The 27,795-nt window shown below is 54.5% G+C and overlaps 1 protein-coding gene across 4 annotated transcripts in view; it reads right to left on the bottom strand.

Annotated features, from left to right (window-relative positions):
• The window catches only part of DTNB (dystrobrevin beta), a 159,247-nt gene that overhangs the window by 121,005 nt on the left and 10,447 nt on the right, over positions 1–27,795 (bottom strand). For all 4 annotated transcript variants that reach the window (XM_066180189.1, XM_066180191.1, XM_066180192.1 and 1 more), the window contains exons 3-9: positions 25,423–25,490; positions 23,733–23,813; positions 20,209–20,422; positions 13,346–13,431; positions 7,139–7,293; positions 4,306–4,411; positions 1,621–1,787 (exon numbers count right to left, since the gene is read on the bottom strand). In XM_066180189.1, coding sequence (XP_066036286.1) covers positions 1,621–1,787; positions 4,306–4,411; positions 7,139–7,293; positions 13,346–13,431; positions 20,209–20,422; positions 23,733–23,813; positions 25,423–25,489 — 876 coding nt within the window. In that variant the 5' untranslated portion in view covers position 25,490. The remainder of the gene's footprint in view (positions 1–1,620; positions 1,788–4,305; positions 4,412–7,138; positions 7,294–13,345; positions 13,432–20,208; positions 20,423–23,732; positions 23,814–25,422; positions 25,491–27,795) is intronic.

Here is a 27,795-nt window from a genome sequence, read left to right as displayed (position 1 = left end):
AGAAACATCCTGACCCAGGAGAAACACCCTGACCCAGGAGAACACCCTGACCCAGGAGAAACACCCTGACCCAGGAGAACATCCTGACCCAGGAGAAACACCCTGACCCAGGAGAACATCCTGACCCAGGAGAACATCCTGACCCAGGAGAACATCCTGACCCAGGAGAACACCCTGACCCAGGAGAAACATCCTGACCCAGGTGGAACATCCTGACCCAGGAGAACACCCTGACCCAGGAGAACATCCTGACCCAGGAGAACACCCTGACCCAGGAGAAACATCCTGACCCAGGAGAACATCCTGACCCAGGAGAAACATCCTGACCCAGGAGAACATCCTGACCCAGGAGAAACATCCTGACCCAGGAGAAACATCCTGACCCAGGTGGAACATCCTGACCCAGGTGGAACATCCTGACCCAGGTGGAACATCCTGACCCAGGAGAAACATCCTGACCCAGGAGAAACACCCTGACCCAGGAGAACACCCTGACCCAGGAGAAACATCCTGACCCAGGAGAAACATCCTGACCCAGGTGGAACATCCTGACCCAGGTGGAACATCCTGACCCAGGAGAAACATCCTGACCCAGGAGAAACACCCTGACCCAGGAGAACATCCTGACCCAGGAGAAACACCCTGACCCAGGAGAAACATCCTGACCCAGGAGAACATCCTGACCCAGGAGAAACACCCTGACCCAGGAGAAACATCCTGACCCAGGAGAAACATCCTGACCCAGGAGAACACCCTGACCCAGGAGAAACATCCTGACCCAGGTGGAACATCCTGACCCAGGAGAACACCCTGACCCAGGAGAACATCCTGACCCAGGAGAAACACCCTGACCCAGGAGAACACCCTGACCCAGGAGAACATCCTGACCCAGGAGAACACCCTGCCCCAGGAGAACACCCTGACCCAGGAGAACATCCTGACCCAGGAGAAACATCCTGACCCAGGAGAAACATCCTGACCCAGGAGAACATCCTGACCCAGGAGAAACATCCTGACCCAGGTGGAACACCCTGACCCAGGAGAACACCCTGACCCAGGAGAACACCCTGACCCAGGAGAACATCCTGACCCAGGAGAAACATCCTGACCCAGGAGAACATCCTGACCCAGGAGAAACATCCTGACCCAGGAGAAACATCCTGACCCAGGTGGAACATCCTGACCCAGGAGAACACCCTGACCCAGGAGAACATCCTGACCCAGGAGAAACATCCTGACCCAGGAGAAACATCCTGACCCAGGAGAACACCCTGACCCAGGAGAAACATCCTGACCCAGGAGAACATCCTGACCCAGGAGAAACACCCTGACCCAGGAGAACACCCTGACCCAGGAGAACACCCTGACCCAGGAGAACATCCTGACCCAGGAGAACACCCTGACCCAGGAGAACACCCTGACCGAGGAGAACAGCCTGACCCAGGAGAACACCCTGACCGAGGAGAAACATCCTGACCCAGGAGAAACATCCTGACCCAGGAGAACACCCTGACCCAGGAGAACACCCTGACCGAGGAGAACAGCCTGACCCAGGAGAACACCCTGACCGAGGAGAACAGCCTGCCCAGAAGGAAGCCGTGGCCCAGGAGAAGCCCTTACCCAGGACGAGTGCTCCTTCATCTGGTGCTGGTTGCTGTGGCTGCCGCTGGCGTGGCCCCTCCAGAAGCAGTTCTGGCACAGCTGGTAGTTGTGGCACTGCTGGCAGCGGTACCTGAAGCCCATCATGCTCTCACAGTGGCAGTACGAGCACTCCACGGGGTGGAAGACTTTGCAGACAGCAGGGGAGAAAAAAAACAAAACAAAACCAAAAACAAATTAAAAACAAGTTTCAGCGAATTTTTGGTGAAGCTGGAACATCCCATTTCACCGCAGCTTCCAGAGCACCCCCAGGTCCTTCAGCACTCGTTATTCGGGCGGGATTTTGAGGGACCATGAACCCTCAGGTGAAGCTGATGGTAACACAGCAGTTCCACCTGACGGGTGTTTTATCTTCTTTATTGACAGATTAATAAAGGGTGGGGATTAAATGTTGCCCGACGGTGTTTTGTGTCCAGGCCCAGATGTTTATTAATCCTTATCTCTGTTACACTCTCACAAACCAGGAGTTCCACGGCGTTTCTGCTCACAAACTGAAAATGGCCCCCAGCTCTCTCTCTGCAAGGCCTTTTAAGGACAAACTGTCCATTATGAGATGACACCTGAATTATTTTTACTTTTAACCCAAAAACCAAACACCCGTGGCCCGCAATGCGGATTTTTCCGTCCAAATACAAAACACCACCCAGACCCGTGGAGAAGGAGGTGAAAAAGAAGGACTCAGCCTCTGCCCCAAATCCTCCATCTTGCTTTATATATATTACTATATTCTAAACCCTTAAACTCTAAGTTTTCCACCCTGTGACATCACAAACTTCTATCCAAACCCCACACCCACAATCCCAGCGCTGTCGCTCCATTTTGGGAGCCTTTTCCACGGCCTCAGGTCAATGCAGTGTTTGCCTGGGGGTCAGTGCCTGTGAGCACAGAAAGTCTGGGATTCTGCCCTGATGTCCCAATGTGGGGGAGCAATAACGAGGTTCTGATAACACACACCACGAGGTTCTGATAACACACACCACGAGGTTCTGATAACACACACCACGAGGCACAGCACGGCCTCAAAGGGATGGATGAGAAGATTGGAACAGCCAGGAGCAGGGATTGTTACAGCAGGGAGCAGAAGAGGTGCGAGCTGGTTTGCTTATCTGCAGGGGGTTTTTTTGTTTTTCTCTTGTTTCGGGGTTGGTTTTTTTTTTGGTTGTTTTGTTGTTTTTTTGTTTGTGGTTTCTGTGGTTGTTTTCTTGGGGTTTGTTTAGGTTCTCGTGGGGTTTGTTTGTTTGGGGTTTTGGAGGATTTTTGTTGGTTTGTTTGTTTGTTTGTTTGTTTATTTCTGGGGTTTTTGTTGTTGTGGGGTTTTTTTTTTGTTTTGGGGGGTTTTTTTTTGCTTTTTTTTTGTGGCATTGTTTTAATTTAATTTTTCTGCAAGGACCAAAGTTTAGCTTTGGGTGGGAAAGACCCAAGTGAGGGGGAGCAGCCAGGTTGATCCCCTCCTGCTCCTGGCTGCTGCCAGGGAATGCCAGGATCAAATCAGGATCCCCTTTTCCCTGGAGCTCACCCAACATTTTAACCAGACCAACCTCCTCACCTCCTGGGCACCATTTCCCAGGAAATTGCCACCAGTAAAATGAATTTAAAAATCCCAGGATCAGGGAGGCTGGAAAAGTCCTCCCAGCCCATCTAGCCCAAGCTGTGTCCGATCCCCACCTTGTCACCGGGTGCCACATGCAGGGATTTCTCCAGGGATGGGCAGCCCAAAGCTCCCCGGGCACTGCCAGGGCCTGAGCAGCCTTTCCCTGGGGAAATTCCTGCTGCTGTCCCACCTGAGCCTGCCCTGGCCCAGCCCGAGGCCATTTCCCCTTGTCCTGTCCCTGTTCCCTGGGAGCAGAGCCCGACCCCCCCTGGCTGTCCCCTCCTGTCCGGGAGTTGTGCAGAGCCACCAGGTCCCCCCTGAGCCTCCTTTTCTCCAGGCTCAGCCCCTTGCCCAGCTCCTCAGCCTCTCCTGGGGCTCAGGAACATTCAGAGGACGGGGTTTTATTTCCATGAAATGCTGGAACACACAAATCCACGGGGTTTGCCCTGCTGCCAGCCCCCACCCCACATTCCCAGCACACTCTGGCCCCAGGGACGCTCTGGGACAGGACTGAGGGTGGCACGAGGGGCTTGGGGACATGAGCAAGGACAGAGTGTGGGGAATGGATTTGGGGGGAATTCTCACAGCCTGGCAGAAGGCTCACACAGTGTGGATCTGTGTGCAGACTTTGAGATAAGAAATGCTGACTTAGAGATGCCGTGGGATAGGAGAGAGAAATTGTTGAGAGAGACACTGAACTAGAAAGAAGTTTCAAATAAGACAGGACACTTTGGAGAAACAGAACTATGAAAGGCGCATCGCAGTAAGACCCACAGAAGGTAATTTTGGATGATTGGCTTTAAGGCATTTGCAGCACGGTGTGGCAAAAGCTGACACACTTGTAATGGATGGGAATTAGGAAATAATTTGGTTTGTGGTTGTGACGGTGTGAATTGTAACATCTGTGTGGTGTCACCCTTCTCAATGAGATTGAGAACGGAATAAAAGTCTTTCAAACACCTCTCAGCTGCCCCACCCCTGGGTGAGAAAAGGGGACAATGCAGCACCAGAGCAAAGCCCTGCCCCGGCCCCCAGCAGGAGAAAACGCCGTTTACCATTTTCAACGTGGGCCAGTCTGTGCATGAGGGGCAGCCACACAAGGCACTGGGGAGGAGGGTCGGCCATCAGCGTGTCCAGGAACATGTTCAGCATCACCTTCTTCTGCAGGGAGAACACAGGGAGCACTGCATTGCAGAGAGAAAGCCCCACCGCCTCCAGAAACGGCGTCGCTTCACCCTGCAGGGGCTGAAGCTTCTCTGGGACGCAGCTTGTGCCAGCCTAGTTCCTGTTTCCCTAAATTTCCCTATATTTTCCTATATTTCCCTATAATTTCCTGTAATTTCCTATATATTTTCCTATTATTTCCTATATTTCCCTATATATTTTCCTATTATTTCCCTATACATTTTCCTATATTTCCCTATAGATTTTCCTACATTTTCCTATATGTTTTCCTATATTTCTCTATATTTTCCTATATATTTTCCTATATCTTTTCCTATCTTTTCCTATATTTCCCTATATTTTCCGATATATTTTCCTATATTTCCCTATATATTTTCCTACATTTTCCTATATATTTCCCTACATTTTCCTGTATTTTCCTATATTTTCCTGTATTTCCCTATATTTTCCTGTATTTCCCTATATTCCTATTTCCAGTATATCTCCTGTGCTGCCACAGTCAGGGAATCCCAGACTGGTTTGGGTGGGAAAGGACCTTAAAACCCACCCAGCGCCAGCCCTGCCATGGCATCAGGGACACCTCCCAGCTCCGCTTCGGAAGGTTGAGGAGACAGTGAAGGAAGCCCCAGGCAGGCAGGCAGGCAGGAGATGGGCAGGTTTGGGACAAGATCAGCTCCAAGGCCCCCTCCCGGCCCATCCATCCTGGGATTCGGGTATCCCATGGAGATGCGCCCGTCCCCTCGGCCCCCGTGCAGCTGCAGAAGGAGCCCTGCCGAGTTCGGTGCCGTTCTCCCTCCCTCCCACCGGCGGAGGGGGAGTGTAAAACAGAGGCGAGGGAGGAAATGTTGGGATCGGAGCCCGCGGACGGGAAAACGCGCTGGGAGCGGCTCGGCGGAGGTGGCGGCCCGCAGGTGGCTGCAGGTGCGTTCCCGGGGGGATTTGGGGCACCGGGATGGAGACAGCAGGATCAGCAGGAGAGGCTCCCTTTGGAGCTGGCATCCTGCCTGCAAAGCCCTGGGCGAGGACCGAAGGGCCGGGGACGGTTCAGGGGCTGGAAATGAGTTTGGGGCTGGGGCAGCTGCCCAGCCGAGGCCTCGGGGAGCGCAGGTGGAGCCCCCGGGGGCAAAGGGACGCTCGGGCAGCTGGAAGAATGCCGATCCTGGAGGAATTCAGTGTCACCCCGGACCTCCGGCCGATGGGCTTAGCAGGGAACAGGGAGCGGGAGCTGGAGGGAGACACCTTCCGGGGAACGGATGGGAAACGTGGAAATCCGAGAATCCCGGAGCGCTTTGGGATGGAAGGAGCTGAAATGCCCCCCAGTGCCACGGGCAGGGGCACCTCCCGCTGTCCCAGTGCCCAGCCCGGCCTCGGGCACTGCCACAGCTGCTCCGGGGAACAATTCCTGCCCAATATCCAACGTGAATCTGGAGCCTCACTGATTCTGAAACCAAAGGCTCTTCCCCGCTGTGTCCTACTCCAAATACGCTAATTGCTAATTAACTTGTATTTAGTCACTCTGAATTTCACATCAAATGCTGCAGGAACGTCTCTTCTGGAGCGTCATCGTGCCCAGGGTGCAAACATTTAATTTGAGGCCCAAGATCAATCAAGTTCGTGTTTACAGTTGGTTTAAGGATCAGTGATAATGTTTGCGCTGCCTCAAAGGAGAAACAAATCATTGGAACAATTAAAATGCAACTTGCCTTGGGTTTAAAAATAAACCTGTGCACAGAAGGTGTTTGTTTCAAACGGATCCTAGAAGTGACTTTTTTGAAACGAATTGTCTTGACACAGTGAAAAAGCTTTGGAAAACTCAAGGGAGAGCAGTAAAAATGCCACATTTGTGTTTTGGGAAAGAATGGAGTCACTCCTGCTGTTCCGGTGGGGAATGGGGGTGGCCCTTCAAGGAGGGGAATCGACTGAACTGGCAGAAAATCCTTCAATTGCTGATTCTGGGCTGTTTCAAAGTGCTTGGGATGTGCAGGGGACCTCTGTGACCCCCAGCCCCGCTGCCCTGGGAGTCTCAGATCTCAGATCCCGGCTCCCAGATCTCAAATCCCAGACCCCAGATTCCAGACCCTAAAAGCCAGATCCCAAATCCCAGATCCCAGACTCCAAACCCCAGACTCCTAATCCCAAATCCCAGACCTCAGATCCCAAACCCCATCTCCCAAACCCCAAAGCCCGAATCCTGAACCCCAGCCCCCAAACCCCATTTCCCATCTCCCAAACCCCATCTCCCATCTCCCAAACCTCATCTCCCATCTCCCAAACCCCATTTCCCATCTCCCAAACCCCATTTCCCATCTCCCACACCCCATCTCCCATCTCCCACACCCCATCTCCCATCTCCCAAACCCCATTTCCCATCTCCCAAACCCCGTTTCCCATCTCCCACACCCCATCTCCCATCTCCCAAACCCCATTTCCCATCTCCCACACCCCATCTCCCATCTCCCAAACCCCATTTCCCATCTCCCACATCCCATTTCCCATCTCCCAAACCCCATTTCCTATCTCCCACACCCCATTTCCCAGCCCCAAACCCCATCTCCCATCTCCCAAACCCCGTTTCCCATCTCCGAAACCCCATTTCCCATCTCCCAAACCCCATTTCCCATCTCCCACACCCCATTTCCCAGCCCCAAACCTCATCTCCCATCTCCCACACCCCATTTCCCAGCCCCAGCCCCCGGTGCTGACCTGCTGGGGGAAGCAGGAGCGCGGCGCGTGCTCGGTGTAGCCGAAGGAGGGCCCCTCGAACACGGCCGTGGGCAGCTTCAGCACCTCCCGCAGGAACTGGTCGAACTTGCTGAAAACCATCAGCCCGTTGGAATCTGAGAGCTGAGAGAAAATATCTGTAAGAAAATACAATAAAACCCCCCGGTAAATGCGGGTTCCCTTCGCACCCCGACGGGTTCCCCTCGTGCTTTTGCCCCGGGTTCGCTTTCTCGGGGAAATTTCAAAAGCTTGATTTAAAAAAAACCAAAACAAACCCAATTAGGAGACAAATAAAGCAAGACTCCAGTTAGGGCCAGGTGATTTAAAAGGATCGGTGTGTTAATATTGAACAGACCCTAATGCACGATTCAAACATTCCCCTTGAGTCTGAATTTGCTCTGCTGTCTTGGGTTGTAAGATGTGACCAAAACTGTGTGTTCTATTTCCATCTCCTGAAACCAGCTGGGGAGGTGGGTTTTTTACTTTATCTCTTGTATAATCCATTCCTGATAACACCAGGGGGATCTTCTGTTCATGGGCAGCTGTTAAACCAGCTGGGGCAGTGTTCTTTATCCCTTCCAGGACCCATCCATGGGGATATCTGCTGTCCATGGGCCATTGAGGCTCAGTGCAGGGCTGATACAATCCCATCATCCCACGGGGAGAGGCTCCACCCAGGGGGAGGAGCCCAGCATTCCCACCTGGATCACCCCTGGCATTCAGAACAGCAGCACAGCCTGTGTGCACTGGATTCCCCGAGGGAGCCCGGACCCATCTCAGCACCACTGGGCCCTTCTCCAGGATCATCTCTGCTCCCACAGAACCACAGCTGGCGCTGCAGGAGGGTTTATCTGGGCTGACACCAACGCCCCGACCAACAGGGGCTCGGCTCCTCTTCTGACTCTGACAGGGTCTGTAGGATTTCTGTTTGTTTGTTTGTATTTTTAATATTCCCAGTAAGGAACTGTTATTCCTATTCCCAAATCTTTGCCTGAGAGCCCCTTAATTTCAAAATCACAATAATTCAGAGGGAGGGGGTTTCCATTCTCCATTCCCAGGGCAGCTCCGGCTTTCCCTGGCAGACTCCTGCCTTTCCAAACCAAGACACCTGTTCAGTTTCAACTCCCCCCTCGACCATTTCACCCTGCAGACCCATCTGTGAGTGGCTCCATTCTGCCTGATAGCACAGGACCAATAAACTCCTTCTTGGAGCTTTGGTTCATCTGGATAATTCAGGAATGCAGGAGGATTCCCTTCATCCTCCAGTTTAGATGTCACAGCAAGTTTTTACTTTTAACACTATGCTACAACCCCAAAAGCTCCACACATCCATCACGTCACCATTTCTAAACCCCGCTCGTAATAAAACAAACAAACAAATTAAACAAATAAACCTTCCCACGTTACACACACGGCGTTCGCTTGAATATTTGTGAGAAGCCGGCTTTATAACGCGCGTTTGTAACACCGCCCTTTGTTGCTGAGCACTGCTGGGGTACAGGATTCAGCAATTTAAATTGTGCCAAAGCCTCCCTGTTCTCTCCGTCCCAGTTCACCCAGTGCAGAGGAGAGCTCCTGCCAGTGCAGGGACTGGGACAGAGGGAGCAAAGGGAGGAGAATCCCACAGGAGCACGCCCTGAACCCCAAACTACAGAAACCCCTCAGAGGGGGACCAGGATGACCAACATTTGCAACGGTGACGGAGCCAGAGCTGGCAGAACTCCAGGGAAATGTGGAGTCTGGGATTCAGGATCTGGGATTTGGGGTCTGGGATTCGGGATCTGGGGTCGGATCTGGGATGTGGGATTTGGGGTCTGGGATTTGGGATGTGGGACTTGGGATCTGGATTTCAGGGTCTGGGATTTGCACAACATCCCAGGATCCCTGGGACTGGAAAATCCCTCCCAGCCCATCCAGTCCCAGCTGTGCCTGGCCCCCACCTTGTCACTGAGTGCCACCTCCAGGAATTCCCGGGACACCTCCAGGGATGGGCAGCCCAAAGCTCCCTGGGCACTGCCAAGGCCTGAGCAGCCTTTCCCTGGGGAAATTCCTGCTGCTGTCCCACCGGAGCCTGCCCTGGCCCAGCCCGAGGCCATTTCCCCTTGTCCTGTCCCTGTTCCCTGGGAGCAGAGCCTGACCCCCCGGCTGTCCCCTCCTGTCCGGGAGTTGTGCAGAGCCACCAGGTCCCCCCTGAGCCTCCTTTTCTCCAGGCTCAGCCCCTTTCCCAGCTCCTCAGCCTCTCCTGGGGCTCCGTTCCCTTCCCACCTTCGCCAGGAGCTGTTGGAAGCTGAGGGCACCGAGCTCACGGTGGGAAGGGGAACGGGATCCAATTCTGGATGTGAGATTTTGTGCAGGAATTGTTCCCTGGCAGGGCGGGGAGGTGGATCCCCGGCAGTGCCCAAGGCCAGGCTGGACACGGGGACAGTGGGAGGTGTCCCTGCCATGGCTGGGGTGGCACTGGGTGGGATTTAAGGTCCCTTCCAGCCCCAGCCACTCTGGGATTCTGAGAATGTTTGTGATCAGAGGAGTTTGCACTTTTTAAGCGGCTCTGAGGGGACAAACGTGCTCCTGAAAGCCAAAAGGGGCTGAGCAGACGGTCCCCGGTGCTGGGAAGGATGGAAACAGAGCAGGGAGGTGCTGCAGGTGTCCCACTGCCTGTCCCTGATCCCCTCCCTCAGCCCCTAACCCACACACAAGGCAAATCCCGGGGCAGGGATGCAGAGAGCGCGACAGGAGAGGGCTGGCCCAGGGGACAGAACTGCCCTGGCATCCCAAATCCCCTTTGGAAAGATGCTGGAGCCCCGGGCACCGCGAATCTCAGACTTCCTGTTCTAACAGGCACTGAAAGGCTCCCAAAACGGAGTGACAGCGCTGGGATTGTGGGGTTTGGACAGAAGTGTGCGATGTCACAGGGAGCAAAACTCCGACTTTAAGGGTTTGGAATACAGGAATAGAGATAAAGCAGGAGGGAGGATTTAGGGCAGAGGCTGAGTCCTTCTTTTTCACCTCCTTCTCCATGGGTCTGGGGGGGATTTTGTATTTGGACAGAAAAATCCACATTGCGGGCCACGGGTGGCTGGTTATTGGGTGAAAAATAAAAACAATTCAGGTGTCATTTCGTAATTGGACAGTTTGTCCTTGTAGAGAGAGAGAGACAGAGCCACTTTACACCTCGTTAGCCAGAACTCACAGCTCGTCAGGCTGTAACACAGCTAAGAATTAATAAACATTCAAATATTAAATAAAAAATCAATAAACATCTCAGTCCGAACACAAAAACCGAGTCTCTCCAGCGTTTAATTCCAGCCCTAACAGAAAAGAGGATAAAAAAGCAGCAGAAAGAGATGTCTCAGCCTGGTGCACTCCCAGAGCCTGGGCACTCCCTGAGGGAATTTTCAGGGCTAACAAGACCCAGAATCCCTGAGATGTGACAGATCCCAGATCTCCCCGGCAGCACTGAAGCCTCTCCGCTGCTATTTCAGGCACCATCAGTAATTAAACATCAAGAAGCTCGTGCTGGCAAAAAGAAAATCACCCGCATTTCAGTGATCAAAACCAGCTTCAGGGAAAAAAAAAAAAAGAAAAAGACACTTTCAGAAAGGCAAGATTCCAATGAACTGGAGGAATTATCCCAATTTCCGGAAGGAATGAGCTCAGGAAGAAGCCTGCAATGCCTGAGAGGGATAAAACTACCTGGAATTTGTGTCACTGACTAAACACAGCAGCTCGAACTGAAGCTCCCAGGAATAACATTATAAAATAAAACACATTCGGAGAAATGGGGGGGGGAAAGAAAAAAAAATTAAATGGTGCGTTTCTGTGTTTTAGAAAAATAAGCCAGGCAGAAAAAAATCGACTTAACCCGAAAACTGAAGGTGGGGAAAAAAAAAAGTCAGGATGAAAATGCCCCCAAAATGAAAACAATGGGAACAACTAAAATTAGAGCCCAAACTGCAGAACCCCTGATCCATTCTGGGGCAGAATCCCTGCCCAGGAGCTGAAGGCCTGCAGGGAACCTGCAATGAACGTGTCCCTGCCCAGGTGGGAGGGGCAGGACACGAAATAATTGTGTTTAAACCGGGCTGAAACCTGCTGGCTGTGCTCAGGGCGCTCACCCGAGCCGAGCAGGCAGCGGGAGTCCCCAACGAGGGAGAAATTAAAGGTCTGGAAAACAACTGCAAAAGAGAGAGAGCGGCCCAGGCCGTGCCAAGGGTAAATCCAAAAGTGAATTTACCTCCAAAGCCCACCAATGCTTGTCTTGCCGTTAAAAAGGTGGGAAACGTCCACCCGGGGAATTAATTAGGGAAATTGGGAATGGTAAAGAGCAGGATATAATGATATCCTTGCCAAGGGTGACAGGGGCAGAGGGGACGGCCTCAGGCTGGACACCAGCAGGAATTTCCCCATGGAAAGGGGGGCTCAGACCTTGCAGCTTTGGTGTCCCCAGCCCTGGAGGTGGCACTCGGTGCTCTGGGAGGGATTCTCCACCCTCGGAGATCCTGGGAGCACAGGAGCTGCTCTGCAAGGAGAGCACATCCCAGGGAATTCCAGAGGCAGGGAAGCTCTCCCAGCCCATCCGTGCCACGGGACACTGCTGGGACATCCTCCCGTCCCCAGCAAGGGCAGAGACCAAGCTGCCGCCGTCCCCACGGGCCCTGGGATGAGGAAACATTAAAAACACGACTCCCAGGATTTCCAGGGAGCTCAGGGAAGGGAGGCTGGGCTGGGATCCTTCTGGACGGGGAGATTTTTCTGGGGGTGAAGTGGGTCAGCCATCGGGGGGAGATGTGGGAAGGGAAAGGGGGGAAAGCCAAGCGGCGCAATCCCAACGCTCAGAGGAAACCCAGGATCGGGGAGAGGCGAGGCACGGAGCTCAGGAGGCTGCTCCTCCCCAGAGCGGATGAAATATTCCCAGTTCCTCCCTCCCGGGGCAGCCTCGGATGGATCTGCCCTCTGGAAGCGGCTCCCGGGGGCTGAGGGGGGTGTCTGACACCCACCACATCCTCTGGGGATGTTAAAGCAGGACTCAGGGCTGCCAGTGCCTGCCCCAGAATTCCCACCCAAACCCCGCTGGGGTTCCACCTGGGAAGCCGGAATTCCGGAGGGAGAAGGTGCAGGGAGCCTCGGGGGAAGCAGAAGGTTCACAGGAGGCTCCAGCATCCCGGCAGCAGGGAAATGGTGACAACTGGGACGTTCCCAGGGGACAATCGGCCCCGAAATGCTCCATTAAAGAAGGTGAAAGTAAAGCAAAGGGCTGAGGAGGTTTCCCAAGGGCTCGGGATAAGCAGGAGCAGGGAAGAAAAAAATCCCTGGAGGTGTCCCAGGAAAGCCTGGAGGTGGCACTCAGTGCCCTGGGGACAAGGTGGGCACAGCCTGGACTCCATGGGCTGGGAGGGATTGTCCCTCTGGGATCCTGGGAGGGATTGTCCCCCTGGGATCCTGGGAGGGATTGTCCCTCTGGGATCCTGGAATTCTGGGAGGGATTGTCCCTCTGGGATCCTGGGAGGGATTGTCCTTCTGGGATCCTGGGAGGGATTGTCCCTCTGGGATCCTGGGAGGGATTGTCCCTCTGGGATCCTGGGGATGGGAGGGATTGTCCCTCTGGGATCCTGGAATTCTGGGAGGGATTGTCCCTCTGGGATCCTGGGAGGGACTGTCCCCCTGGGATCCTGGGAGGGATTGTCCCTCTGGGATCCTGGGGATGGGAGGGATTGTCCCTCTGGGATCCTGGGAGGGATTGTCCCTCTGGGATCCTGGGAGGGATTGTCCCTCTGGGATCCTGGGGATGGGAGGGATTGTCCCTCTGGGATCCTGGAATTCTGGGAGGGATTGTCCCTCTGGGATCCTGGGAGGGATTGTCCCTCTGGGATCCTGGGCCTGGGAGAAGGGACTGTCCCTCTGGAATCCTGGGATTTACAGCACAGCTCCAGCTCGGTGTAACGACCACAGAATCAGCAAAAAAAAAAAAAAAAAAGAGAAAAAAAAAGAGAGAAAAGAGAAAAGAGAAAAGAGAAAAAAGAGAAAAGAGAAAAAAGAGAAAAGAGAAAAGAGAGAAAAGAGAAAAAAGAGAAGAAAGAGAAAAGAGACAAGAGAAAAGAGAAAAAAGAGACAAGAGAAAAGCAAACCCCCCGAGGTGCAGCCAGCGAAGGCAGGAGAGGAAGCGGACTGCCGAGGAGGAGCCGTACTCACAGCGCAGCTTGTCCAGGATCTTGCCCCCGCACAGGGTGGCCAGCAGGGCCTTGACAGAGAACACGGTCAGCTTCCCGCGGCCCTCGCTGCTGTGGGGAGAAGCACAGTGAGCAATCCCCACGGGAATGGCAGCACACACGGCCCCAGAGCCGGGGAGGGCGGCACCAGTCACCGCAACCGACAGCTTCCCGCAGGGAATGGGGGCTGGCAGGGACAAACGTGGATGGGGGAAGGACAGGGTGGGCGTGGGGAGAGCTGGAAAAGCAGGATTCTCCTGCAGGGGGTCCCGGAGACAGCTGGAGAGGGGCTTTGGGCAAGGGGATGAGGGACAGGGAACGGTGTGGGTGGGTGGGGACCTTAAATCCCACCCGGGGTCACCCCTGCCACGGCAGGGACACCTGCCACTGTCCCCAATGTCCAACCTGGCCTTGGGCACTGCCAGGGATCCAGGGGCAGCCACAGCTGTGCCAGGGCCTGCCCACCCTGCCAGGGAACAATTCCTGCCCAACATCCCATCTAAATCTCCCCTTTTCCATCTTAAAGCCATTCCCTGTGTCCTGTCCCTCCATCCCTTGTCCCCAGTCCCTCTGCAGCTCTCCTGGAGCCCCTTCAGGCCCTGCCAGGGGCTCTGAGCTCTCCTGGAGCTTCTCCTGTCCAGGTGAGCACCCCCAGCTCTCCCAGCCTGGCTCCAGCCCTGCAGCAGCTCCGTGCCTCCTCTGGACTCTCTCCAGCAGCTCCAGGCCCTTGTGCTGTCGTCCCCAGGGCAGGTGGGGTCTCACCTGAGCTCGGGGGCACAATCCCCCCTCCGTGCCGGGGGATCAGGCCAGGGCAGAGCTCACCTGGAACCCAAACCTCCCCAGGTCACGGCCCGTGCCCCGTGCCCTTGCACAGACGTTTTGTATCAAAGGAAGGTTCAGCCTGGAGTCAGTTCCCAGGGGGAGCCGAGCCCAAAGGCAGCAGGGTCTCCTCCCCCAGGACACGGCCCCGGGGAGCTCCGCTGGTGCCCCAGACGCCGCTCCTGCCCCCGGCACCGCGCGCAGAGATCACCCCAGAGAGCTCCCTGCAGCCCCGGAGGGCTCTGCCCAGCCCCCGTGCCAGGGCCCCCGGGCTCCACCAGAGGGAGAAGGGCAGAGCCTTCCGCGGGAGCCCGGGTCTCCTGGGAGAACCCGGAGATCAGGCCTCTGGGGCTCCTTCCTCACCCGCATCCTCAGCCTCAGCCCCATCCTCATCCTCACCCCCATCCTCATCCTCACCCTCATCGTCAGCCTCATCCTCACCCGCATCCTCATCCTCACCCTCACCCTCACCCTCACCCTCATCCTCATCGTCATCCTCACCCTCACCCTCATCCTCATCCTCACCCTCATCCTCATCGTCATCCTCACCCTCACCCTCACCCTCACCCTCAGCCTCACCCTCACCCTCATCCTCATCCTCACCTTCATCCTCATCCTCACCCTCATCCTCATCCTCACCCTCATCCTCATCCTCATCCTCATCCTCACCCTCATCCTCATCCTCATCCTCATCCTCATCCTCATCCTCATCCTCATCCTCCCAGCCCGGCTGTGCAGCAGCTCCCACAGCGGGGACGTGCATGTGGCTCTGCACTGATCCCATCCCAGCTGTGCCAGAGCTCATTCCAGCTGTGCCAGGGGCCACTGCAGCATTCCAGCTGTGCCAGGGGCCACTCCAGCTGTGCCAGAGCTCATTCCAGCTGTGCCAGGGGCCACTGCAGCATTCCAGCTGTGCCAGAGCCCACTCCAGCTGTGCCAGGGGCCACTGCAGCATTCCAGCTGTGCCAGGGGTCATTCTAGTTGTGCCAGGGTCCACTGCAGCACTCCAGCTGTGCCAGAGCCCACTCCAGCTGTGCCAGGGGCCACTGCAGCATTCCAGCTGTGCCAGGGGCCACTCCAGCTGTGCCAGAGCTCATTCCAGCTGTGCCAGGGGCCACTGCAGCATTCCAGCTGTGCCAGGGGCCACTCCAGCTGTGCCAGAGCTCATTCCAGCTGTGCCAGAGCCCACTGTGGCATTCCAGCTGTGCCAGAGCCCACTCCAGCTGTGCCAGAGCCCACTGCAGCATTCCAGCTGTGCCAGAGCCCACTGCGGCATTCCAGCTGTGCCAGGGCCCAGTCCAGCTGTGCCAGGGGCCACTGCAGCACTCCAGCTGTGCCAGAGCCCATTCCAGCTGTGCCAGGGGCCACTGCGGCATTCCAGCCGTGCCAGAGCCCGAGTTCCCCCTCAGGGCACCCCGTCAGGCAGAATTCCCAGGAAATTCCCTTTCCCAGGAAAGGCAGCTCCAAGAAGATCCAAGAAGGAGCTCAGGAAGAAGCTGCAGTGCCCAGGTTCAGAGCGATAAAAACACCTGGAATTTGTGTCACTGTCTAAACACGGCAGCTCGAACTGAAGGCCTCTGGAATAATGTTATGAAATAAAACACATTAGGAGAAACTGGGGGGGGAAAGAAAAAAAGAATATTTAAAGTGGCACGTTTCTGTGTTTTAGAAAAATTCCGGCCAGAAAAATTCAACTTAACCTGGAAACTGAAGGTGGGGGAAAAAAAGAAAAGTCAGGATGAAAACGGCCCCGGAATGAAAAGAATGGGAACAGGTGAGATGAGAGAGCCAGCAGTCCACTCCGCGGCGGAACGGCAGCGCTGGGGCAGAGGCAGCTGCTCCAGACGTGACCATTCCTGGGTTCAAATCCCGGAGATTTTAGTGAACAGAAGCAGCCCTGGCTCCTGCTGGCACAGAATCTGCCCTGAGCCTCGCGCTGCTTTGATCTGCCCTCGGTTCTCTGGGGGACACACTCAGCTTCTGTCTGGGGGCAATGAGGAGTTTTAGCCCACCAGGAGAGGATCAAAGCCTGGAAATAACAACGAGAACGGGAGTTCGGCACACTCAGTGCTGGGGAAACGCTGCTGCTCCAAAAACAACAGCTTTTTATATTTATAAATCATAAATGCGTATTCAACTCTCTGTTTACAAACCACCTGATTAGCTAAAAACACGACTCTGAAACGTTCTTTCTACACCAATCCAAACCTAATTCTGAAAGTGTGGACAACTACAAAAAACCTACCAAAAATGGCATTAAAACTTCCACATGTAACTCCTCTATTAAGGAGTAACAGATGAGTTTTATCCTGTAACCTCCCTATTAATGTAAAAAGCTCCATCATGTAACACATCTATTAATATTAAGTTTTATCATGTAACTTATCTATTAATGTAAAGTTTTATCATGTAACATATCTATTAATGTCAAAAGTTTTACCCTGTAACATATCTATCAATATTAAAAGTTTTATCCTATAACATATCTATTAATGTAAAAGGTTTTTTCCTATAACACATCTATCAATATTACAAGTTTTATCCTATAACAAATCTATCAACATTACAAGTTTTATCCTATAACTGATCTATCAACATTAAAAGTTTTATCCTATAACATATCTATTAACATTAAAAATTTGATCCTATAACATATCAACATTAAAAGTTTTATCCTATGACATATCTATCAATATTAAAAGTTTTATCCTATGACATATCTATCAATATTAAGTTTTATCATATCACATATCTATCAATATTAAAAGTTTTATCCTATGACATATCTATCAACATTAAAAGTTTTATCCTATGACACATCTATTAATGTCAAAAGTTCTATCACATAACGTACCTGTTAACATTAGAAGTTGATCTATTAATGTGAAAAGCTCTATCCCATTTACACAAAACTCGTATTTCCTCTCTCTAGTACTGCAAGCAATGTTCCCTCTGTTTTTGTGATGTCCTAAACTAAACTGCCAAGCCTTAAAGCACTAGGCCTCACGCTAACTAACAAATTCTTAAGACACTTTAAACCTTAAACTTCTACTTTATGTTTACACAGCTCAATGTATTTTAATTTCTCTAAAGGCTTTAATTCAAAAGCTTTAATTCTGAAGGCTGTAATTCCACCCCTGCATTTTCCTCTGTCCCAGGGAGACTCCAACACTCCCTGCGGGGCAGAAAACACAAACCAGGCCCCGCCGAGAAATAAAAAAGGGGATTTGGGGAAAGGCCAAAAGAAGGAAATGCCGAGGCCAGCAGCTGCTGCTCAGAGAGCACAGAGGGCTGAGGATCAGCAGAGGGAGGGATGTCTGCACAGAAGCCTGAGCTGGAAATGGGAACCAGCGTTAGGGGTCACAGCACCTTAGAGGGGCTGCAAACCGACTGCCCGACAAGGCTGGGCTTGGACAGGGTCCTGTGGGGCCAAACTCAACAAAACACCCTCGCTTCTCAAGCACTGCTAAGCCCCCAGGAGAGTTTCACCCCAACCCAGCCCAGAGCTGGAGCTGAATTTAGAACAGGAGCTGAGTTTAGAACAGGAGCTGAGTTTAGAACAGGAGCTGAGCCCAGAACGGGAGCTGAGTTTAGAACAGGAGCTGAGTTTAGAACAGGAGCTGAGCTCAGAACAGGAGCTGAGTTTAGAATGGGAGCTGAGTTTAGAACAGGAGCTGAGTCCAGAACAGGAGCCGAGCCCAGAACAGGAGCCGAGCCCAGAACAGGAGCAGAGCCCAGAACAGGAGCTGAGCTCAGAACAGGACTCCCAAGTCACAACAAGGCTCCAGCTGTGCCAGGAGGCTCTTTAAAAGTATTCCCAGAATCACAGGTTGGAAGAGATCCCCGAGATCCTCGAGTCCAACCCAGCCCCGACAACTCAGCTAAACCCTGGCCCCGAGTGCCACATCCAGTCTGCTTTAAACACCCCCAGGGACGGTGGCTCCACCACTCCAGACCATCCCAGTGCTTTGTTATTCTTCCTGTGCAAAACTTCTCCCTGACACCCAACCCAGATTCCCCTTGGCTCAGCCTGAGGCTGTGTCCTCTGGTTCTGTCAGCGCTGCCTGGGGAGAGAGACCGACCCCAGCTGAGCACAGCCACCTCTCAGGGAGCCGTGGGGAGTGACCAGGTCACCTCTGAGCCTCCTTTTCTCCAGGATGAACACCCCCAGCTCCCTCAGCTGCTCCTCACAGGGTTTGTGATCCCAGCCCCTCTCCAGCCTCGTGGCCTGCTCTGGACGTGTTTGAGCATCTCAACGTCCTTCCTGAACTGAGATCCCAGAGCTGGACACACACTCGAGGTGTGGCCTGACCAGTGCCCACTCCAGGGCCAGAATGATCTCCCTGCTCCTGCTGGCCACACCATTCCTGATCCAGGCCAGGAGCCCTTGGCCCTCTTGGCCACCTGGGCACTCTGCTGGCTGATGTCCAGCTGCTGTCACCAGTGTCCCCGGGTCCCTTTCCTCCTGGGCACTGTCCAGCCACATCGCCCCCAGCCCATAAAGCTGCGGGGGGTTATTGTGGCCAAAGTGCAGGACTGGGCACTTGGATTTATTAAACTTCATCCTGTTAGACCCTGCCCATCCACCCAACCCTTCCAGGCCCCTCTGCAGAGCCCTCCTGCCCTCCAACAGCTCGACAAATGCTCCCAGCTTAGTGCTGCCTGCAAATTTCCTGATGAAAGGCTCAATCCCCTCATCCATGTCACCAATGAAAATAGTGAACAGAGCTGGTGCCAGCACAGAGCCCCGAGGCTGCAGGTCCCCCCAGGGAGCAGAACTGACACCCCAGAGCTGTCCCAGGGGCTGCAGCTCCCCCCAGGGAGCGGAACTGACACCCCAGAGCTGTCCCAGGGGCTGCAGGTCCCCCCAGGGAGCAGAACTGACCCCCCAGAGCTGTCCCAGGGGCTGCAGCTCCCCCCAGGGAGCAGAACTGACACCCCAGAGCTGTCCCAGGGGCTGCAGGTTCCCCCAGGGAGCGGAACTGACACCCCAGAGCTGTCCCAGGGGCTGCAGGTCCCCCCAGGGAGCAGGGCTGACACCCCAGAGCTGTCCCAGGGGCTGCAGGTTCCCCCAGGGAGCAGAACTGACACCCCAGAGCTGCCCCAGGGGCTGCAGGTTCCCCCAGGGAGCAGGGCTGACACCCCAGAGCTGTCCCAGGGGCTGCAGGTTCCCCCAGGGAGCAGAACTGACCCCCCAGAGCTGCCCCAGGGGCTGCAGGTTCCCCCAGGGAGCAGAACTGACACCCCAGAGCTGTCCCAGGGGCTGCAGGTTCCCCCACGGAGCAGAACTGACACCCCAGAGCTGTCCCAGGGGCTGCAGGTCCCCCCAGGGAGCAGAACTGACCCCCCCGAGCTGTCCCAGGGGCTGCAGGTTCCCCCAGGGAGCAGAAATGACCCCCCAGAGCTGCCCCAGGGGCTGCAGCTCCCCCCAGGGAGCAGAACTGACACCCCAGAGCTGTCCCAGGGGCTGCAGGTTCCCCCAGGGAGCAGAACTGACCCCCCAGAGCTGCCCCAGGGGCTGCAGCTCCCCCCAGGGAGCAGGGCTGACACCCCAGAGCTGTCCCAGGGGCTGCAGGTCCCCCCAGGGAGCAGGGCTGACACCCCAGAGCTGTCCCAGGGGCTGCAGGTCCCCCCAGGGAGCAGAACTGACACCCCAGAGCTGTCCCAGGGGCTGCAGGTTCCCCCACGGAGCAGAACTGACCCCCCAGAGCTGTCCCAGGGGCTGCAGGTTCCCCCAGGGAGCAGAACTGACACCCCAGAGCTGTCCCAGGGGCTGCAGGTCCCCCCAGGGAGCAGAACTGACACCCCAGAGCTGTCCCAGGGGCTGCAGGTTCCCCCAGGGAGCAGAACTGACACCCCAGAGCTGTCCCAGGGGCTGCAGGTTCCCCCAGGGAGCAGAACTGACACCCCAGAGCTGTCCCAGGGGCTGCAGGTCCCCCCAGGGAGCAGAACTGACCCCCCAGCCCTGAGCACACTCGTCCAGCCCCCAGGGCAGGGCAGGGCAGGCACACGGCGGGCAGTACTGGCCTGTCGTAGGCTGCCAGGATGAAGTTGAGCAGGAGGCTGATGGACTGCTCCACGCTGATCTGGTGCGTGGAGGGCAGGCGTTTGTTCAGCTGGTAGTACACGGAGGAGATGATGGTCTCCAGGCGGGACACGTTGATCTCGGTGCCGTGGTCCAGAGTGTTGAGGCCGTTGTCTCGGAAGGCTTCGATCATGTTCCAGATGTCGACCAGGTGAACTGAAGGCGAAGGGGAAGCCGTGAACTCCTGTGCTGCACGGCGTGTAACCCCCCCGTGATGGCACTGCCTTGGCAGGAGCAGCCACTGCGCGGGGAGAGACTCTGAGCCCAGCCCCACAGAGGTGCCCAGGTGTGGCTTTTATTCCGCCCTGCAGCACCTGGGTGACACGGCTCCTGAAGGAGCAGAGCGCGCCCCTGAGCAGGCTGTGCTTTAGCCACCAGCCAGAATTCCTGCCTGGCAGGGTGGGCAGGCCCTGGCACAGCTGTGGCTGCCCCTGGATCCCTGGAAATGTTCCAGCTCAGGTTGGACACTGGGGCTTGGAACAACCTGGGACAGCAGGAGGTGTCCCTGCCATGGCAGGGGGGGCACTGGATGAGTTTTGAGCTCCCTTCCCAAACCCGAACCATTCTGGGATCTGATGATGCTCTAAACCCACTACAAACCGTCCACAGGGATCATCAACACCCTCATGCTGAGTCGTTGTCTTGGTTTGGAAGGACAGGAGTCTGCCAGGGAAAGCTGGAGCTCCCCTGGGAATGGAGGATGGAAACCCCTCCCACTGAAATATTGTAATTTTGAAATTAAAGGGCTTTCAAGCAAAGATTTGGGAATAGGAATAACAGTTCTTTACTGGAAAAATTGAAAACACAAATGTAGTAAAGCAAACAATCAAAAAATCCTGTAGACCCTGGCAGAGTCAGAAGAGGAGCCGAGCCCCTGTTGGTCAGGGCGTTGGTGTCAGCCCAGATAAACCCTCCTGCAGCGCCAGCTGTGGTTCTGTGGGAGCAGAGATGATCCTGGAGAAGGGCCCAGTGGTGCTGAGATGGGTCCGGGCTCCCTCGGGGAATCCAGTGCACACAGGCTGTGCTGCTGCTCTGAATGCCAGGGGTGATCCAGGTGGGAATGCTGGGCTCCTCCCCCTGGGTGGAGCCTCTCCCCGTGGGATGATGGGATTGTATCAGCCCTGCAGTGAGCCTGGATGGCCCATGGACAGCAGATACCCCCTGGATGGGTCCTGGAAGGGATAGAGAACACTGCCCCAGCTGGGTTAACAGCTGCCCATGAACGGAAGATCCCCCTGGAGTTATGAGATAAAGTAAAAACACCTCCTCAACTGGTTTAACAGATTGGGAATTGAATACAACTTTTGGTTATATACTGCAACCCAAGACACCCGTGGAGTATCGACGGAGGAACCTGATGTTCCAGTTGAACTCTGACTGTTTCCAGTTGATCCAGCTCCCAAACCCAGAGCACGGTGTTTTATAAACACAGGTCTGGGGCTCCAAACGTTCCCCTGCCTTCCCCTGCTGTGTCTAAGGAGGGTAAACACCGTGCAGAAAACCTCTTCCAAACCACATTAAATGATCTGCAGAACCACATTAAACAACACTTTGAAATGTTTCCAAGCTTTGAGGCTTGCAGGAGGGTGGAGAAGACATCTGAGGATCAGCAGCCACCCAACCTGAACATGTCCCAGCACCCAGAGCAGGGACACGGTGAAATTCCCTCCTGGATCTGTGCTCCCTGCTGGAAATCAGAGTTCTAAACCTGGAACTGCCATTGCTCTGTGCTCGTGCTGGAAATCAGAGTTCTAAACCTGGAACTGCCATTGCTCTGAGCTCCCACCTGGAAATCAGAGTTCTAAACCTGGAACTGCCATTGCTCTGAGCTCCCGGCTGGAAATCAGAGTTCTAAACCTGGAACTGGCATTGCTCTGAGCTCCCTGCTGGAAATCAGAGTTCTAAACCTGGAACTGGCATTGCTCCATGCTCCCTGCTGGAAATCAGAGTTCTAAACCTGGAACAGGCATTGCTTTGTGTTCCCTGGTCCAAAACAGAGTTCTAATCCTCAACCTGGAACTAACCAGCACTAACTAATCAGCTTTAAGTAACCAGCACTAACCAGCACCAGGATCTGGGCTATGGCCGCCACAGCCCAGGGACACAGCAGGGACATGCGTCCTGCTGGCCTCCACCTCCTCCTCAGGCCTTCTCCTGGCCTCCTCCTCCTCTTCCTCCTCCTCCTCGTCAGGCCAGAGCAGTTGCTGTGCCCTGGATTAGGGATCTCCTCCCACACGTTCTCCTGCCGGGCTCTTCGCTGTGCCCAGCTCAGCACAGGCAGGTGCATCCTGCTCACCTGGCACTCACCTGTGTCCTGGGAGCTGTCCAGGGGCAGAGCCCATGGCAGAGGAGGGGAAAACCTGCCCTGCCCAGAGCTCCCCATGGTCACTGACGTCACACGTGTCCCCACAGGGACAGCGCCAGGCAGGGAGTGTCCCTGTGCCCACTGGGGGTGCTCTGGGGTCCCCCTCACACAGCTTGAGACCGTCCACACCCAGCTCCGGGGGCAGCCAAACACCACAGCTGCCCTGGCACTTCATGTTCTGAACATCAATAGGCGTGAAGATATCACGGAGGATCAGGCAAGGATCACTGCTCTTTTCTAACGACATATTTAATTACGTATTTGTCTGGGGTTCAACGCAAGATGTATTCTATTCCAATCTGTTGAAACTCGTTGGGGAGGTGTTTCTTTATCTGATCCATGAGCCATCCCTCATAACTCCAGGGGGATCTTCTGTTCATGGGCAGCTGTTAACCCAGCTGGGGCAGTGTTCTCTATCCCTTCTAGGATCCACGGGGGATATCTGCTGTCCATGGGCCATCAAGGCTCACTGCAGGGCTGATACAATCCCATCATCCCACGGGGAGAGGCTCCACCCAGGGGGAGGAGCCCAGCATTCCCACCTGGATCACCCCTGGCATTCAGAACAGCAGCACAGCCTGTGTGCACTGGATTCCCCGAGGGAGCCCGGACCCATCTCAGCACCACTGGGCCCTTCTCCAGGATCATCTCTGCTCCCACAGAACCACAGCTGGCGCTGCAGGAGGGTTTATCTGGGCTGACGCCAACGCCCTGACCAACAGGGGCTCGGCTCCTCTTCTGACTCTGGCAGGGTTTTCTTTTTGTTCGTTTATTTTTCTTTTTTTGTGCTACTACAATTTTATTTTTAACTTTCCCAGTAAAGAACTGTTATTCCAATTCCCAAATCTTCGCCTGAGAGCCCCTTAATTTCAAAATCACAATAATTAAGAGGGAGGGGGTTTCCATCCTCCATTCCCAGGGGAGCTCCGGCTTTCCCTGGCAGACTCCTGCCTTTCCAAACTAGGACAACGTCAGACGTGTGTCTGAGTGCCAGCTGGCAGGACCCGCTCAGTGCCCCCTGTGCACTGCAGAGGGGCAGGGCGCAGCCTTTGGGGCAGCCATGCAGGAGCAGGGGCGAGGAGGAGCAGGGACACCACTCACGGTTGCACCTCTTCTGCACGAAGCGCAGCTTGCAGGCGGTTCTGTACGTGGAGAGCCGGATCACATCGAAGTTCTGGGCCCCTGCAACAACAACAACAAAAGGTTTGGGCTTTTGCTTCCATCTGAAATAGAGATGCACCCTGTTGTTCACCTGATGTTGTTGGGAGGAGGATTTGGAAAAAGGCTCGAGTGTCTCCTCACATGCTGGATTGTGGGGGTTTTTTGACCCAGAGGTGGGGCAACTGAGAGGTGTTTGAAAGACTTTTATTCCATTCTCAGTCTCGTGAGAAGGGTGACACCACACAGATGTTACAATTCACACCGTCACAACCACAAACCAAACTATTTCCTAATTCCAATCCATTACAGGTGTTTTTGGGCCTGTCAGCTTTTGCCACACCATGCTGCAAATGCCTTAAAGCCAATCATCCAAACTTACCCCTCGTGGGTCCTGCTACAGTGCACCTTTCATGGTTCTATTTCTCTAAAGTGTCCAGTCTTATTTGAAACTTGTTTCTAGTCCAATTTCTCTCTCAGGAACGTCTGTGCTATCCCACGGCATTTCTAAGTCAGCATTTCTTGTCTCAAAGTCTGCACACAGATCCATACTGTGTGAGCCTTCTGCCAGGCTGTGAGAATTCCCCCCAAATCCATTCCCCACACTCACACTCAGCCCACTCAGGGGGATTGTGCCCCCTGTGCTCAGGTGAGACCCCACCTGCAGAGCTGCCCCAGCCCTGGGGACAACAGCACCAGCACCTGGAGCTGCTGGAGAGAGTCCAGAGGAGGCACTGAGGGGATCACAGGGATGGAGCAGCTCTGCTGTAAGGAAAGACTGAGAGACTTGGGACTGTTCAGCCTGGAGAAGAGAAGGCTCTGGGGTGACCTCACTGTGGCCTTGCAGGGCCTGGAGGAGCTGACAGGAAAGATGGAGAGAGACCTGGGACAAGGCCTGGAGGGACAGGACACAGGGAATGGCTTCCCACTGCCAGATGGGATTTTGGGCAGGAATTGTTCCCTGGGAGGGGGGGCAGGCCCTGGCACAGCTGTGGCTGCCCCTGGACAGGGTTTGGAGCAGCCTGGGACAGTGGGAGGTGTCCCTGCCATGGCAGGGGTGGGATTTCAGGCCGCTCCATGATTCCATTCCAGTGCTGTTCCAGAAACAAACCAGTATAAATCTGCAGCTTGAAGTCAGAGCTCCCTCAGTCTGTAACTGGAATTAAGGACATGCTGGCCTAACACAGGAACTCCCCTCAGCCCTGATCCTTGCAGGACAGCAGGATAATGGGATGTCATGCAGACACAAATTCTTAACTCTTCCAGAGGATGGTCCTGCACAAATCAGCCCCCGAACCATTTCTCCACTCACATCAGCACTGCAGGGCCATTTTTAATCTTTTTTAAAAGCCAAAAGTGCTCTGTCTGTTGTTGTTATTCATTTAAACAGTTGTGCACAAACCTTTAAGCATTGGCATGGATGAGAGATGTGAACGCTTCCCAAGGAAGGAGCTCCCCAAGACCTGGGGATGAACCTCAGAACCTTCCCAGGCAGCTGTGCCTCCCCTGGGGCATCCTCCTCCTCCAGGAGCCCCCTGGATGCGGGACAGGACGCGGACGATGTGCTGCAGCTGTCACAGTGAAGCTCTCAGGGAGGAATCACTGACATCACGCCTCCACATTTCCTACTTACTCATTTCCATGAACAGCTGCCTCTTCTCCGCCATGGTCCTCCTCCTCTTCCCACTCTCCTCGATCATTCTGGAGACAGAAATGGCAAAAAAAAAAAACCACAACAAACCCTGTTTGCGTTGGAATTGCTGTTCCAACAGGATTCCGTCCCTCAGGGGGAACAGTCTGATGCTGTTTGGGGGCTGGAATTCCAGGACAGACACTTCTCCTCGTGATCCCACTGCACACACACACTTCAGGCTTGTTAACACCTCCCGAGGCACAGCAAACATGAATTCTCAACACTTGAGCTGCTTTAGTTTAAAAAGCTCAGAGCTGCATTAACACCTGCAGAAATACCCCAGGAAGAATTCCCTTGTGTTCCAAGGGGTTTTGTTTGTAAAACACCGAGCAAGTCAGGCCTCTCTGAGCCAAAAAAAAAAAGGGGAGATGCTGCATGTTTGGGCCTTTGGGGGTCAGGAGGAACGAGCTCATCCCATTCCCTTTCCCTGCAGGACCACTGAATCCTTTAGCCTGGAAAAGAGCGCCCAGGATTTGTGGGGATGGTGGCTTTGGCTTTAAATGAGACTTGTCAAAATCTATTTCACTTTGAACCCCAACACCCAAGGCCGGGGAAATTAGATTTTCCAACTCATTCAGTTGGGAATAAAACCAGGTTGGTGGCAGAGGCCTCCCTTTCCTAGAAAAACAGATCAAAAGAGTGACAGGAGCAGGGAGGAGCTTGTGCCCCAAGGGAAGGGGGCACAGGGACAATTCAGCAGCTCTCAGGGCTTATTTCACTGCACAGTCCTAAAAGATGCCAAATTTCAGTCCACTGCAGCAAAAAAGGCAAATTAGTTCAGCATCAGTGTAAAAGTTAATTCATAACTCAACCAGTGATTACATTATTCTTTCCATACCAAACTCATCGACCTAAAAACCATTAAATGTAGGGTTTTATGTGTCTATCCACCCCCCAAAAAAAGACCAAAAAATCCCAAACAATCCTTCCCTGCAGACCTAGAGGAGGCAGTTGGCTCAGCCCAGGCTTCAGCAGCCTCCAGTGCCAGCAGGAGCAGCAGAAGTCGTGCCTTGGCACTCACACACATCCCTGAGGAACAATCTTCTCCATTTCCTGCTGCAATCCCACAGCCTGGAACCCACCAAAGAACAACCACAGGGGCTCCGACCCGAAAATCCATTGTATTTCCCTGGTTTTTCCTCCTTTAGAAAGCCACAGGCTCGGAACCAACGAGCTGCTGCGTCTTTATTGATTATTTTTTTTTAACAGGGAAAAGCCTCAGTGGCATTTTTTAATGACTTGTAAAAGTTGGGGGGTTTTGGCCACCTCGTTCCACAAAGCACCTGACAGGACCACGACTTCACCTCTTTCCCTGGAAATTCCTCATTCATGGAATCCCAGGATGGTTTGGGTGGGAAGGGACACGAAATCCCACCCAGTGCTACCCCTGCCATGGCAGGGACACCTCCCACTGTGCCAGGACAGGGGCTCCAGGTCATCCCCAGTGCCTGGACACGGGTCCCAAGGCTGCCCCACAGAATTCCTGGATAAAGAGGCAGGAGGAACCCAGGCTGACACCATTCCGTTTCACTGGAGTTCAGTGTCACCCTCTGCAAGGAAAAGGAGGGACTGAGCTCTCCCAAGCTGCCCCAGAAATGAGACCTGAGTGAGGGATCTGCCCTCTCCGTGATCCCAGAACCCTTCAGCAGGAAAAGCCCCCCCAGGGCATCGAGTCCAACCTGATCCCCACCTTGTCACCCAGGAATTCCTGGGACACCTCCAGGGATGGGCACCCCAAAGCTCCCCGGGCCCTTCCAAGGCCTGAGCAGCCTTTCCCTGGGGAAATTCCTGCTGCTGTCCCACCGGAGCCTGCCCTGGCCCAGCCCGAGGCCATTTCCCCTTGTCCTGTCCCTGTTCCCTGGGAGCAGAGCCCGACCCCCCCTGGCTGTCCCCTCCTGTCCGGGAGTTGTGCAGAGCCACCAGGTCCCCCCTGAGCCTCCTTTTCTCCAGGCTCAGCCCATTGCCCAGCTCCTCAGCCTCTCCTGGGGCTCAAAAGGAAAACAGCTCAGCCCTGGACCTGCTCCCCAAACCCACCAAAGGCACTCTCTGGATTCATGAGCTGCTTTTCTCCTGCTCCAGTGTGAGAGGGGGAAACACCTCGGGGAGGATCTGCCTGGGCAGGGCCTCCCCTGAACAGAGCAAGGAGAGAACCCAGCAGGGGAAACACAGAGTTGTCCAGGCAGGAAAAGCCCTCGGAGCCCAACAATCCCCAGCACTGCCAGGGCCACCAGTGATGTCCCCAAGTGCCACACCTACAGGTCTTTCCACCCCTCCAAACCTCCCTGGGCAGCTGTGCCAGGGAAGGACAAACCT

The sequence above is a fragment of the Chamaea fasciata genome, unplaced genomic scaffold (genome assembly GCF_029207755.1).
Source record: "Chamaea fasciata isolate MVZ Bird 193981 ecotype frontalis unplaced genomic scaffold, bChaFas1.0.hap1 SCAF_3, whole genome shotgun sequence".
Lineage (NCBI taxonomy): Eukaryota > Metazoa > Chordata > Aves > Passeriformes > Sylviidae > Chamaea > Chamaea fasciata.
Note: the sequence above shows the minus strand (reverse complement) of the source record. Positions and strands in the feature narration are given on the sequence as shown.